General features: G+C 43.4%; 1 protein-coding gene across 1 annotated transcript; it reads right to left on the reverse strand.

Annotated features, from left to right (window-relative positions):
• Positions 1-8,394: 8,394 nt before the first annotated feature.
• On the reverse strand, positions 8,395-15,790 carry wnt8b (wingless-type MMTV integration site family, member 8b). The gene is made up of 5 exons (XM_052041603.1): positions 15,764-15,790; positions 14,548-14,686; positions 12,877-13,002; positions 12,643-12,785; positions 8,395-8,958 (listed from the first exon to the last, which is right to left on the reverse strand). The coding sequence occupies exons 1-5, from the start codon at positions 15,776-15,778 to the stop codon at positions 8,395-8,397; spliced, it is 987 nt and encodes a 328-aa protein (XP_051897563.1). The 5' UTR covers positions 15,779-15,790.
• Positions 15,791-16,118: the final 328 nt, after the last annotated feature.

The raw sequence follows: 16,118 nt of genomic DNA on the forward strand, positions 1-16,118 counted from the left end.
ACCTCCCGAAATGCAACACCTCACACTTGTCTGGATGAAACTCCATCTGTCATTTCTCCGCCCATATTTCCAACTGATCTCTATCCTGCTGTATCCATTTATCCCAGCTCTTCTGTTTTCTATGATAACCAGTTTTAAATCCATGCTAACACACCTCCTCCAATATCATGAGCTCTTGTGCATCAGCCTCTTATGTGACACCTTGTCAAGTGCCTTTTGGAAGTCTAAACACACTACATCCACAGCTTCTCCTTATCGACTCTGCTTCTTACATCTTCAAAGAACTTGAGCAAATTTGTCAAACGTGATTTACACTTCATAAGGCCATATTGACCTGGTTTGATTATATTAAGCTTTCCTAAATGATTAGCTACTTCTTTGAGTATTGACTCTAGTATCTTGCCAACAATAGATATTGTACTAACTTGCCAACAGTTTCCCATCTATTGCCTTCCTCCCGTCTTCAACAAGGGAGTCACATCTGCTGCCTTCCAACCCACTGGTACCTTCTTGGTACTCCGTGAGTTTTGAAAGACTTCAAACAATGGATTTATTATCTCTGCTCCCAGTTCCTTTGAAACAGGTGCGTAGGGCAAACCCATCACAGTCACAGGGAGAACGTGCAAACTCTGCATAGACAGCACCAGAGGTCAGGACTGAACCCAATCACAGCAGCTCATAGAGTCAAAAAACACAGACGTGGACCCTTGGCCCACAGCGTCCCTGCCGGCCTTTTTTGCCCGTCTATACTCATCCCATTTGCCCACATTACGTCTCTATCCTTTGATGCCTTACCATTTCAAGTGCCTGTCTAATTGTCTCATAAACACAGTGATGGTATCTGACTCCACCGCCTCCGGAAACATGTTGCAGATATCAACCACTCTCTGTGTAAAACAAACTCACCCTTCGGATCCCCTTTAAAACCAATGCCTCTTGCTTTTGATTCCCCTACCATGGCGACAAGCTTTTGACCATCTGCCCGATCTGTGCCTCTCATAATCTTATCTACTTCTATCAGGTCGTCCATCAGCCTCTTTCATTCCAGTGAAAACACCATCCTCGGCATTCTCTCCAACCCAGCGTCCTCCAATCTAGGCAACAGCCTGGTGAATCTCCTCTGCACTCTCTCCAGCTCAATCACAACCTGCCTCTAGATAGGCGACCAGAACTGCACAAAATACTCCGAGGGCAGTCTAACCAGTGTTTTGTAAATATAACCTCCCAACTTTTATATTCTATGCCCTGACCAATGGAGGCCAGCATGCCATATACCTTCTTCACCACCCTATCTACCTGTGTTGCCATTTTCACGGAACTATAGTATTGGACGCCAAGGTCCCTCTGATCAACAACACTCCTAAAAGTACCCTACCATTTATTGTAAATGTCTTTGTCCCTGTTTGACTTCCTAAAATACCTCACCTCGCACTTGTCGGGAATAAATTACATCTGCCCAACTCTCCGCCTTATTTACGTTCTGCTGTAGCCTTGGACAACCCTCGCTATCCGCAACAGCACCAATTTTCTTGTCTTCTTCAAACATACTAATCGCATCTCCGGCTCCACGGATTGCGCCAATTTGCCAGCCCTAAAAGGATCAAAACTATTACTCAATATATCGCCTGATATCCACGCTTATGCTAAATAGAGGAATGAATTAATGACCCGGACTGAATTCGAGAACGTCCGAAAATCAGAGGTGAAATAGCAACCTATCTTATTCATAATAGTTTCTGAAATATCGGCATGCTGAACTTCCCACCCTCCCCCGGGACAGCTCCCCGGCCCGTTGACCGCCACTCATCTGGAAGTAGCTGTTTTAGAGTGAATCTTACCTCCACGCCTAATGTCCTGGATAAACGAGACACTGGAGAGTATGTGCTGAAGGTCGGAGAAGCGTTGAGCTGTATATTTTCTCTCACACCATCGGGAGAAGATGATGTGTTTTATTATGAATGAGCAAAGAGCCTGTGTTGTCAACATTATTTAAAGGGGAATTGGATAAGGAAGTTTAGAAGGAATGCGAAAGGGTAGGGAACTCGGATTAAAAGAACTCGTCTCCATGAAGAGTTACCACAAGACGGGCGCCATAAATCCAAAGATCACCTGTGCGATGACATTTATGTTTCTCTGACGATACAAGAGAGACTGCGGATGCTGGAATCCGCAGCAAAAAAATACAAACTGCAGAAGGAACTCGGAGGGTCGAGCAGCATCTGTGGAAGCAAAGGTATGGTCAATTATCCTGATGCAGGGCCACGACCCGAAACGTCGACCATCCCTTTGCTCTGCAGATGCTGCCTGACCTGTTCCTCCAACAGTTTGTTTCTTTGCTATGATACTATGAAGTCTAACCTCTATTCTACAGTGTCCTTTCAAATAAAATTAATGGCATTATATGTCTTTTAAAACAGTTCTTTTGCCTTAAAGGCCCCAACAGTCCAAGAATAAAATAACCCTCTTTCTTAAGAAATTCTTCTCAATTTTTGGAACTGTGGGCAAAATGTATCCTGAGAGAGGTGAATGGAACTTTAATCCCTGATTGAGATAACATCACGTCCCCTCAGTTGGGTTTAGTGATCGTGTGTGTTTTGAGGTTGTTTGCAAGCATTTGTTGATAAAGCCACTTGTTCTCGTATAATACTTGCACTAACTTCTATTCAGTGAACAGTGTGAGACTATGCAAATACTTTTCCCAAGTCCTTTCAAGCAGCCAGCTCATTGAAAGAAAGAGGAGATTACATTGTTCAGCAGCTGCGGATTTGGAGGCTGGTTTAAATCGTGAGTCATTGTCACGTCAATAAAGGGAGCCTTGATGAGTGAAAGAGCAATGTGCAGGGCAAGAAATGTGCACGGAACTCCTCAGGAGCCATACACATTTTCCCAAACTTTAAGGGGGAGATCTAAGGTAGCGTGAAAAAGGGATTTGCATGTCAAATGAAGCAACGCAGGGATACGTCTTGCCTGCTTGCTTAGGTTTAAATCCTCCCAAAAGTTAATTAAACCTGCATTATACAGTAAAGCAACTTGAAATCGCGCTAATGTTGAGGTATTCCATGGAGATTAAGGGTCATACAATAGGAATATAATTTACATGGTAAATGCTAATATGACCAATTAGATTGAGAGTTTGTAGCGTGGATGGGGTCCAAGGGAACCATTCGAGTTAAAGTCTAAACTTTTCAAACGTTTAGATGTTTACGTTACTTTGAATTACACTACTATTGCATATTTTGATATTACTCCCAGTTCCAAACTGCTCGACGCAATCCTTTGGAAGGAAGTGTAATAAAATGTGGGGGTAAAGGAGGTTCACCGTCCAGTTAGGAACGTCTTACGTGGAAGTGAGCAGCTTGCTGGCCACCGACTGAATTATAATATATGTACATTATTGCACTGTTAGAAACACAAACGTCCCATTTAACGAGGGACGCCAAAGAAATAATGGGGAGAATTTTCCCTCTCGCCTAAAAGGACAGATTTTTTTGGCAAGAAGCTGAAGTCTATAAAAGATTGCAATTCCAACAGAGAAGCCAAGTTGTTAATCACCATTCCTGCTGGTTTTCAATGGACCCCATCATTTTTGATACGAGGCCCGGCTTCTTAAAACTCGAGTTCTATTTTTATTATGAGTTGTTTCTTTATGATGAGTTCCGTCTCTATTGTGAGGGGCGCCGAGACTTGGTGGTCCGCTCCACCATCCATAACCCAGGGTGTCTTTGCTGAGTCCAATTCCAATCCTCCAAAGTTTGTACAGTTCAGTCTACGCTTTCTGGGGCCGGAGGCTTCACCAAGAAGCTGAGATTGTCTCTCGCCCATTAATATAACGAGTGGCAGTGCACTGTCCGCCCTCGTCATTGCTTTCCAGTAGAATATTTGGTTCACTGAAGGATGAGTCTTGCCACGTCTCGACCCGTTAAAAGCGAATACGGTATTTGGGAAAGGCTTGATAAAGGTTCCTGTGGAAATTCGGTCAAATAGACATTTTTCTACGAAATCCCTTTGACGAAAACGTATTTTAACGTTGAGCTATCGTTGAGAGAATCCTCTATTTTAAACGATTTATTTCATTAACAATAAACGGCAAGAGGGTGTTTTGCCGCTTTAGGTTCTAATGTAGAACAAACCCAATTGCGCCCTAATGTAAATTTTGGGAAAACTGCTCGTCCTCGCTTGGACCAATTGCTTTCTCTGCTCCCTTTCTCACCCTGGTCCTTTCCTTTCGGAGTTGGGGCGCCACTCTCTCTCCCCTCCGGTGAAGTTTGCAATGAACCAGAAAGTTTCTCTGGTGTTGCATCCACCTCATCTCCGACTGCGGACGCTCATCGCCCCTTCCTCTTCCTCTCGTTAACTACCAAAGCTACCTATAGACTGAAAACAGGAGGTCGGTGATGGGAGGTAGAGACCGCGCAGAAACAGGTTTTGGGAGACATGGTAATTCGAAAGGGATCAAGGTGCTGAGTGGGATTTATTGGGATAAAGGACGCAGAAACTCAGAGGGAGGGATCATTCCCCAAAGCGAGTAGAGATGGTCTCAAGTGTTCTGCCTGGAAGGAGAGGGGAAGGAGATTCAGCTGGAACATTTAAAGAGAAAATTGGTTCAGGACTTGAAGAAAAAACGATGAAATTGCCATGGGAAACGAAGAGGAGTGGAGGGCTTTCAGAGACAGCACGAGGAGGACGGGCCGGAAGGCCTCCCAAGGCTGTCTGATTCAATGATTGGGGTAAAATCACCCCCCCCCCCCAACACACACACACACACACACACACACACACACAGACACGTACACACACACACACACACATACAGACGCACACACACACACACAAACGTGCACACAACGCACACACCCACATACAGACAGACAGACACACACGCACGCACACACACAGGTGCACAGTGTGGATATTTACATGGGGTTTGATGACCTTCAGTTTCTGATTCTGTTGTTTGTTGTCCGTTGCTATTTTCCTCCAACCAGAAATATTGCTGCAAGATCCGTATTACCAACGGGCCCGAGCTCTGAGATGACCCCTAGCTTTGGGAGATGTGTTCAGTGAGGTTGAGGACGCACAAACTAAAATACCTAATCAACAAGAGTTCGTGTTTGGTATTTTACATTTTAATTTCAAAGTGATTCAAAAAAATTAGTGCTTTAAGGGAACCCTAAATAATACGTTGGGAGAGGTTTACGGACGATGCGGAGTTGAGAAAATTAATTTAAATTCTGCGTGAGTTGGTGATGAGGGCAGTTTATTGTTCACCCGCTGAGCTACCTGGTACCTCCAGTAGGACCCCAGGGAGATGGACCTGAGACCTACCCGCTGTGGACCGAACCAACTGTTGAAAAGTTGTGAGGACAGAATTTCTCCGGGGAACGCTATGATTGAAATGGAAAGCTCCCTAATATTCTGCCACATGCCGTGTTATCAATCTTCCACCCATCAGTAGTCTGACGAAAGTGAGTTGGTTAGTGCAACTTGCAAAATGTGTGACCTCTGCCTGTTTCTCCCAGTTTATGGAGTTTTGGGCAGTCCGCAGGCGACGTCCTACATTAACAAACCATGAAAGTACAAATGGAAGCGATTCATGCCTAAACTAACGATTTTTCATTTTTCAAATATTTCAACTGTAATTACAGAAAACCCGTAATAATAAAGCTAGGATCTCGAATAGATATTTTAATCTAACCATAAGAAAATGACCCATTATCATGTCTTATTATTGCGATAAATATGTATTTTTTAGAGATTTCAATTTATACCGCTGCGAATTTAAAGTTTAAATTTTCACTCCTATACATTTGCATTCCAGATGATGTTGTATATACAATTGTGCACAAAAATCTGCATATACTGTAGATATCTTTCTCGATTATCTGTAAACATAACGCGTGAATAAATCGCGCGGGTGTGCGTGTGATGCATATATAAAATGTCTATATACATTTGTATTTCGGTAGACGATAGATAGATAGCCAGAACTTAACACTAATTAGTTGTATTTTTATTTTGGTTTACACCTATATGTATGTTAGATGCCTCAAACAAAGCTGCAAGCTTAATTTATCTGTTTAAAAATACATTTCTTAATGTTTAATTTAAGCCTTTACGGATAACCTAACAAAGGGTAGAGTTGACATTAATAGTTCAGCGCTTGTCGTGTCCGGAAGTCCATTCGTGTAGTTTTGAAGGAAATGCACAGAGACTTAGAAGAGACACTAAAAAAAAGGTCATTCTTGGATTCTGGGCATAACGAAAAGCGCCAATGAAGTTGAGCCACACGAGGAACATCAACCCGATTTAACTCACAGTCCTTGTACCAGAGGATAGTTAAGAGCTACAAATAATCACGGCGATACATTAATGGCATCACTCTTAAGGCAAAGAGGGAACAAGATCTAAATTTTCTTTAATTACAAACTGCACAATGTCTACACTTAATCCAATCTAATGTTGAGAATCAACTAAATCTCAGAGCATCAAACCGGCGCAATAACTTAACGGTGTCCAAAGTGCTTCGTGTTCCTGTGTATAACACAATTAAATCGTCCTTTTTCCGTCAAGTTGGAAGAACCTCGGCTTATTAATATTGGCAAAATAGGTTATATTTAACTTGCGTCGTGTTCCTTGTGCCGTTTTGGCAGAATTAGCGGATCAATGAGGGTTTTTACCTTCCTGTCACTTTGGAGCAAAAAAAAATTCAGCCCAATGTTACACATAATTACATATAATCTGGGATCCCTTCACATAAAAAAGACGATCATGTTTTAGGCGTTGAGGTTCGAAAGTTACATCAAATGACCAGGATTTAAGATGTGTTGTTTTGTCTTCAGAATAACGTGGAAGACCAATGCTACACGTGTGTCACACACTTCTGGCGCTTGTTCAAAACACAGCTGAGCTCCTCAGGAAGATGCATCCTGTTTAACTGGGAGGTTGGTAACTATCTCAACTGGTATTGGTGCTCATCTGGGTAAAACCAGAAATCCCTTCCCTGAGCCCAGCAAGACCAATATTAATATTATTTATACTTCCTCCTTGCACTCAGCCTCCGCCAATCTGAGGTAAATATTATTAGGTAAGGAGTATGGTAGCATGACAGGCAGACACCACTGGTTAACCAGGCCGGTCAACCCTGACCTAATTGAATAGCAGAACAGGCTTGAGGGGCTGAACGGCCCACTCCTGTTCATATGGTCCATTTGATTTGCTATTTTGGAGAACAGAATTCAGTTCTTGTCTATTTAAAAAAAGTTTCACTTGGTGATGTTCCACCACTTCTTCCGTTACTTCTCAATTCTCTTCCACTAGTCCAGCCTTAATGAGAAACTAACTAAAAGTTACTTCAAATTTCCGGAATTCCTTATTAGGTTTATATTGTAATTATGATCTCAGAAATCAGACTCCAAAATCTTTGTTTCAATGTGTCCAGAGCATCAGAACTGGGGAAACTGAGACATGCCAGAGAGGTTCCATTATAATATTTAGGCTTACCAGCTGGTTAGGAGAACTCATTTCCTCCTTGGTAGATTTTATTACCTTTTCTAATGACCTTTTCAATGAGAAGGAGACAGTGTTGATGGCTTGTATGTTATAAAGATTGGATACAAGGTTCTCAGGCATTTTATACAGAGAGTTTATGAGCTTTCACATGGGCCAGAAGGGAACAAACTGATGACATGGGATTAAGCGGGCATCTCGACCAAATTCACCACCTGTACCCACCACCACAGACACCCTCTCCCACAACTCTTGAGGTGGCAGAGGATCTGGTCACAAGCCCCATGCCCATCATTTTGACCACTGGGTAGCATTATGCTGTTACATCACAAGAGTGATTGCACTTCTAAACTGCTTAATCGGTTGTCAAATACTTGGGCCATCTTGAGGCTGTGAAAGGTGTCAATCAAATGGGCTTCTCTTTTTTAGACAGAAATAAGATAAAACAAGGAACAATACTCTGGAAAGAGTGGGGGAAAGGTCAAAAATGAGCACGGCAAACATATTAATATTAAAAAAAAGATGTGATAGTTCTAAATGGCAGCCTTGGAAGGATAATTGGTCATTGACGCATGTTTTACTGCAGATAAAAATGCAGCCTAATAACACACTATATCACCAGTAACTGCACTGTTGTACTTATAGGTTGTTGTTCACTTAATTGCTTAATATTTTGCAAAACATTTAAAAATGGATCAATGCTCTATGACTGAAAAAAAACTTGTCCATCTTCTTAAAAGGAGCACAGTGCTTCTTTTTACATCTACTTACTGCTTCGCTAATGCTGGCCAATTTCAGACCAAGGAGGGTTGTCACTTTATTTAATTGCCATTTCTTAATGGTCTATGTTATTGTCACTCAAAGGGCACATCGGTTCAATGGACAACCTTAGTGTCTCCTGGCAGGCCGCGCTTCCTTCCTCTTTGAGGCACTCTCATTCCTGGACTTCTTGTCCTTCTTCACACAGAAATATTTGGTGATGGTTTTCCGGCACTGTTCACACTTCACCGCACAGCACCAGTGGAATTTGCAGTTACAACTGCTCATCATCTGCGCTCGTCTCTCCACCACTGCCAGCCCACAATCCCCACACAGCCTCTTGCAGCTCCGCTTCTCCCATTTGCTCAGGTGTTTACCCTTTTTGACACACTCCCTTCCTTCTGTCCCCTGTAGACCGAGGGTCTTGTTTTCCAGGCAGTAATCCGGGGAATCCTCTAGGTGGACCAGCTCCTTCTTGGAAATGGCACTGAAGGTTTCAGCAATCGCTCCTCTGCTGGCTGCACTGTTGCCTGCCCCTTTAAGAAGGTCAACTTTCAGGGCTTTGTGATACTTCTCCTTCAAGTAATTCCCCACCTCTCGGAATTCAGGGAGTTGAAGCCAGCAGGTCTGTGTAGTGCAGCTCCCAGACACACCATGGCACTTACAGGTCTGTTTCATTGTGCCTTTAACTGCCTGAAGGACAAAGATGTAAACGTTTCAACTTAATTGGTAAATACAAGACTAGTGTTTATGTACCATAGAAATAAACTTGCATTTGTAAAACACCTATCATGACTTCAGGGTGATTTCCAGCCTTCAAAACACATCTGAAATGTGATCACTCTCATAATGTGGTAGTCATTCTCTACACAACAAACTCCCACAAACAATGACCAATGGAAAGATAAATATGGAGCTGGACTTTGGGAAGAACTCTTCCCATGGCGAATATTTTTTGTATCTACTTGAAGTGGTAGAAGAGCCTTGGCTCAATGTCACATTTGACAGCTATCACTTAAACAGAGCATCACTCCCTCAGTTATATGTTGGAGTATCATTATGGTACTCTAGTCTCTCGAGTGGGACCTTTTTCCCAGGGCAGAAATGTCAAATACTAGATGGTATAGCTTTAAGGTGAGAGGGATAGAGTTTAAAGGAGACGTGCGGGGTAGGTTTTTCACACAGAGTGTGGTAGATGCCTGGAACACACTGCCAGAGATGGTGGTGGAAGCAGACATGAGAGTAGAGTTTAAGAGGTATTTAGCCAACACATCAACATGCAAGGAATGGAGGGATACAGACCATGTGCAGGCAAATGGGATTAGTTCACTTCAGCATCATGGTAGGTGCAGACAGGTGAGGGTGTGTTCCTGTGCTGTACTGTTCTGTGTTCTTTGAATCAGCAAACATTAGATTCTGAGGTAAAAGGACTAACAATTAAGTACTACCAAACATAAAAAATAGTATTGACAGTACATGTTAGTACATCAATCTATAATTTGAGACCACAATAGTTTTCTCAATACCTCCCATGGTTGACAGAAATAACTAAGTCAGAGACAAGCAACGTAAGTCTCAGCAACAATATTGCTGTCCAGCCATTAACAGTGTCTGGTTGAACATGCTGACCACCTTTCTTGCTCAGTGGTCACAGGGCATGGCTAAAATGGAATGATATTTGTGCAAGAACCCAGCCTGCAGGACGCCACCAACTTCTAAAGTAAGCCTCTCAGTTTTGTTTTCTCACCTTTCTCCTCTTAAATCTCTTCTTGCTTCAGTGCTTTATTACTGAAGATATAAAGAAGGTTTAGCCACCACCACACAGCAATGTATCATCCACTAGCTGATGCCCAAAATTAGCTTGCGGTCAACCTTTGTCCCGAATTTCTCTCCACCTCCTTCCCTCCATATCTGGTGCTTGCCTGAATCTCACTGAGGTCCAAACAGTTGTGGTCATTGTGAGATTCAACACTCAACCAGTCCCTGACATCACACATGGCTGCTTTAGCTGCTCAAGTTCTCTGCTCCAATGGATAAGACCATTCAGTGACCTTAACATGGCAAGAACTGGGAGCTGTGATATACAACAATGAATGGCCCTCAGCAGGAGAACTTGATTGAGTCCCAGGCACCACTTGAGGGCAGAGTCAACCCCCGAAGAGGTTTCAGAGAATTTTTATTAGATTTCTACCAAGGAGGAGGAAATTCCATGATATGAAGAGATAAAGGAAGTTCTCTTTAGAGGAGAAAGGGTTAAATGGAGATTTTCTGGAGTGGTTCAAAGTGATGGCTGAATTTGACAATGCAAATAAGGGAAACTGGCTCCAGTAGCAATTACAGGACATAGAATTACTTAACCAAGAAACAGAGGCATGATGGACTGATGTTTTTAATGCAGTCCATTTTTATGACTTGGAATGAACTATTGGTGACAGAAATGGTTTCAAAAATAACTTTCAAAAACCAATATCATAGTTGCTTGAAAAGGACAAAAAAATCCAAAACTTCTGAGAAATAGCAGTGAATTGGATAGGGTGAGTACAGGTACAATCAGCCAGAAAGCCACCGTGTGTGTCGTTTGATTCTATCATTCAGACTCCAGAGGAAATACTGATTCAATATTCTCATTTAACTGGTCTGGGTTCAATGCAAGCTAATCTAGCTGACTCTGGATTTTGATTACATTTCTTTTTAAACTCGGTTCAATGGAAATCATTATTTTTAAACATACAAACAGATCAGTTCCCATTCATCCAAAAGCTGCCTTTTGTCAAGAGATCTTCATGAAAAGTTCAGTGAAAGTGATCCATCTGTTCCTAACTGAAGACAATTTTATATCAAAACTAGAAGTTCCTAATGTTGCCGGGAAGAGTAACAAACCTCAGGACTGGGAAAATTTTGAAACCAGAAAATGATGACAAAGACAGGAGAAAAGAGAGAAAACAAAATTTGAAGGTAAATGAACAAAAATATAGAAAACTAATTGCAGACATCTCTGTATATGTGTAAAGAAATCAAAAATCAATAGAGATTGTGGCAGGAGAAATTATAAAAGGAATTAGGAAATAGCTGAGATTTCAAACAAATATTTTGTACCCGTCTTCACAATAGAAGACACCAATATCTGGGGAACCAAGGAACTAATGAGGGTGAGGAATTCAAAATAATAAATGATGAAGCAAAAATACTGGAGAAATTAATGGGAGTAAAAGGATAAAAACTCCTTGAATCCGATGGTCTAGATTTCTAAAACTGGCGGCTGCATATTTAGTGAATGCATTAGTAGTGATCTGTTAGAATTCCCTAGATTCTGTGAAGGAAATAAACACTGCTGTTTAGGAGAGGAGAAAGTATGCAGTTTTTCTGCAGTTAGAATTCATTATTAAGGGAGTAGATACAGCACACGTAGAAATTATAATACGAGGCTGTGTCAGCAGAATATGGTTTTATATATAAATATCTTTGCTCAATCAATTTAGTGTTTTTGAAGATATAAATGGGGGAGGGTAGATAAGGAGGAACTAACGGATGTAGTATACCTGGATTTCTGAAAGGCAATGGGTCTCAATCACTAATGGTTTATATTAGTTACTTCAATGCTGGGCAAATCCAAGTCTGTTGACCATACAAAGTAAGGTTGGAAAGTAAACCATGAGGAGAAATAAATTTTGCAGAGGTATATAGCAGATTGAGGAAACATGCAAGAATATGGCAGGTGAAGCATGATGGTTAAATCTGAGGTTAATTTTTTGGTTAGGAAGGGTAGGAAAGTAGAAGATTCCAACTAATAGGAAATTAACATGTAATAGAGCTCAGAGTGTCCCAACTCAGGAATTCCAAACAAACGTTTCCTCTGTACTAAGTGTAATACATTTAATAATTCTGAGAATGCAGCTGGGAAGGTGGATAAGAAGAAAGAGTAGATGTTGTATATTTGGGTGTTCAAAAGGGAACCGATGAGTCGCCACGTGAAATGTTGTTTAACAAAGTGCACGGGTAGGAAACAGTTTGGAAAAAATAGGCCAAAAATAGTTGGCACTGGCGCGATAAGACAATCCAGACCCTCAATGGAAGCTCACGTGGTGCATAAATACTTGGAGAAGGATTTGTTGGGCTGATGACGAGCTTATATGATTTAAATACAATGTGAAGATGATGTGTACCGTTTAGTACCGTTTTTCCATCCTTGTACCTACAACCATCTATGTATCCCAGTCTTAAAATTTCCATGACGTTCAGGGGAAGAAAGTTGCTTCTCTTTACTAACCTTTATACTAACAAAGTGCTTCCTGGAACCTTCCTGGCTCAAGCGGGAAAGTTGTTTGGTTCCCGGTGGCTGCGTGCGGATGACGGCCCTTCTCTCCGTGCTAACCTTACCTTTCTACCCGCCTCGTTGTTGTGCAGGTTCATGGCTGCTCTCGCATCTTGTCCGGTCTCCAACGCATCCACAAACTGTTTGGAAATGGTCTCCCCAAAGCCAACGTTATCGCTGCATCCTCCCCATAACCAGCCCCGTCCCCCTGCAGAAAGCAAGGACCAAGCGCACGGTTATTACTTTCATTGCCGCCACGGTCACAGTTCACATCCCAGGCAATGTCAACCAACACTTACCCAGCTGCCCATTCCGAGAGTCGTCACATCCACAGTTATCGAAATCCCCGAGGCTGCAGTTTCTGGTTAATGTGTACATCACCCCTGCAGAGCTAATGGCGTGAACGAAGGCAGCCTCTCGGTTTGCTGTGGGGACAATGAATTATTGCATCAGTAAAGCGGACAACGCGACCGAGGAACCGTCCTTTGGTTACCGGGACATGACAGGGATGAAGGTGGGAGGCGAGGGGAGCGGATGGGCGAGGGAACGGGAGGGGAAGCTACGAGAAGGGTCGGGATTCTGTGGGTCTGGGGTAAACCAAGGAACGCGAGAACCTGGAGCCACAAACAATCTGCAGGAGGGACTCAGCGAGTCGAGCACCATCTCTGTGTGCGTGTGTGTGTGTGTGTGTGTGTGTGTGTGTGGGGCGGGGGATGGTAGTTGGGGGAAGGAATTGTCGACGTTTCGGGTCGAAACCCTGCATCAGACGTTGGAGCCGCTGGGTTCCTCCTGTTGATTGTTTGGGCCAGAAGGTTTGGGTTATTGGAGACACCGGGACAGGTTCAGACGGGTGATGGCACCGTGACTCTCCTTCCATTACAGTCACACATTAACATTTCTTTCTGCACTCCGTCAGTTTGCACACTTATACTCTGCACCGTTCTGCTGTTTTACGCTCGTCGCTGTATTTACTGCTGTATGTATTATTACCATGCACACTGTTAACTCTGTGGGCTTCACGCAAGCAAGGAATTTCAATCCACCCTGGTGGTTCTGGCAATAAACTAATCTGAGTCTGAACAGTATTGGACTATCCAGGGGCACCGACTAAGGACAAGTAAATGTAGCACAGATCAGTCTGAAGGGGAACGGGTTCGAGACCGCACGGGCCAGTCCCGTTCCCGGGAGATATTCAGAGACACGGAGCAAATAGAGGGGGAATTATCAATAGGAGAAAGAGCTGGGTGTAAGAAAATGTAGACCGAGAGATACCCCTCGTCCGGGATTGGTGTAAAGTGTAACAGCGAGAGCGGTGGGCAGAGCGTCAGTAAACGTGGAGACGCAAGAGATGACCGGCTGAGTTCCTCCAGCTGTTTTTTTTTATTGTGTCAGTAAATGTAGGGGAGAGGGAGGCGGAGAGAGGCGGAGAGGAGGGAGAGGGGAAAGGAGGGAAACGTCGGAAACAAGAACTGGAAATACTAGGAGTAGTTGGTCGGCAGAAACCAACGCTTTCTGAGGAAATGAGATGGACAGAAATGTCTCCGGGACCGCTGGCCGACCCGCTGAGTAATTCCTGCAATTTCGATTTATTTCAGATTTCCAGCTTTCGCAAAAGTTGGAAGCTGAGAAGCGGCGCAGCCTTGAACGAGTGTTTGCGGGACACGGTCTGACATTGCAGAAAAACCTCAAACACGGCAGATGCTGGAAGTCTGAAATAAAATCAGAAAACCCCGGAAAGGGGACTGCAGGTGCTGCCTGGCTCGCTGGGTTTATTAATTTATTCTATTAATTTATGGATTAACACGTAATTGGAACACGATCAGTTTTGCACCAGAGCTGGTCTCTTCTCTCGGGGGGCCTGTTTGGTGTATTTGGAAAGGCTGGTTTTGCTGTGGGGGTGGATAGGGTCATTGACGGGGCTTGGGGTACAGAGGAGAGGGGGAAGATTCCGGGTTACACTGGAACCTTACCGCTCCTCAGACCGCTGTGCGTGGACAGCTGTAGCGCCCGCTCCGGGCAGTTCCAGCGATCCCAGGCGAACTGGTGTTTGCATTCCTCAATGCCGCTCTGAGCCCCCGCTGCTACACTGCTGGAGTAAATCAGATACGCCTGCAGCAAACAAACACGCCAGGTCAGAACCAGCGCCCAAACACACCCACCTATCCCAAAGAAGGGACCCAGGAGATGCGATTCAGGGGACAAACCTATCTCCATCCCATGGTCTACCACAGCGCTCGGTTACAGGGGGTGGCACACAGTCTCCGGAACCCCAGGTATGTTGCTGTATTTGGGGATAGACAATAAACTGTGCTGAGCATCCGACTGACCATTCGTTCCATTTAGACTTTCCCAGCCGTGGACCGCCACAGCAATGATCGGGAGGGAAATTCACAGCAGTTCCTCTGGTACAGCAGAGAAAGTGTCGGATTCCCACCACCCAGACTCCGGTCCGCACATCTCCCCACCCCTCAGGCGTTCAATTACTCTGACACGGGCAAGTGAGAGGGAACTCAATCATTACAGTTTATATAGGACGGATCTTGCAATTCAAAACGTAGCTTCGATCTCCACTCGTTCCTTACCATAAGCATCGCGTTCCACCGAGTACAGAGATCTGCGCATGGCCTTGTGAACAGACTCATGATTATTACTTCGATAAACCCCCTGGTTATAGAATGCGGAATTCACACTGGTGGGATGTGTAGGAAGTGCTCCATAAACCAACTGATGTCCATGGAACAAACGTGAAAAGTACCGGAGATACCGACATTCAGAAAAATCCCTACTTGTCTGATAAGGAGACAGTGGCGTCTTTTTACACGGCGAAATGTTCAGAGTGGTTGATAATTTCTCATCAATTTCACCCGACTGAGATTTGTTTTTCATTAATCGCCCAATTGTCCAAATTAACCTGTTCTTCTGTCCGTAGCTTCTCCTCAAATGAAATTAAACCCAGTTTTAATGAAGAGCGCCCACGTTTACATCAGTAAAACAGTGCCCAAAATGTTTCTAAAATCTCCACAATAAAGCTTTGGACCCGTAAAATACAGAGCGTAAAATACTCCCTCTCTTAAACCAGTGTTTGAATCCATCACAACTTTAATTATTAAAACAAAAAAAAATCTTTTTTTCCTCCAATTATTGTAATGTACTAATTAAATGAAGATCAAAAGGAATCTTTCTTACCTTAGGACCGGTCATAAGAAAATTATTCACTGACCTGAAAAAACAAGAGCCAAACGATTAAGTTGTAGAAAGCTCCCGACTTTGCCCTCCGAAAATATTTGGGTTTTTTAGGGGTTCTTTCTTGTCTTAAATCCTTCAAAGGTCTTCTGATGAGATTCAACCATCCCCTTCCCGCTCATTAACGTTCTGTCTGAAAACTTAAGCTGATAACCTTTGATATCGACCCATCGTGTAAGAATTAAAGGCTCTAACCTCTGTGGGTAAGTAGCAGCAACAGGGAGCGAGAAGGATCAAGCGTGTGAATAGAGATGGAGAAACAGAGTCCTCTTGTCCCCAAAGGCTTCACTTACCAGGC

This window comes from Pristis pectinata, chromosome 30 (genome assembly GCF_009764475.1).
Source record: "Pristis pectinata isolate sPriPec2 chromosome 30, sPriPec2.1.pri, whole genome shotgun sequence".
Taxonomy (NCBI): Eukaryota; Metazoa; Chordata; class Chondrichthyes; order Rhinopristiformes; family Pristidae; genus Pristis; species Pristis pectinata.

Bases quoted from the DNA above. Each gene is read 5' to 3' on its own strand.
- wnt8b (XM_052041603.1), bottom strand. The intron at 13,003-14,547 runs GTAAGGTTCCAG...TTGTCCCCACAG, and splicing joins GCACAGCGGTCTGAGGAGCG to CAAACCGAGAGGCTGCCTTC. The intron at 8,959-12,642 runs GTAAGGTTAGCA...TTTGTCCTTCAG, and splicing joins ACAACGAGGCGGGTAGAAAG to GCAGTTAAAGGCACAATGAA.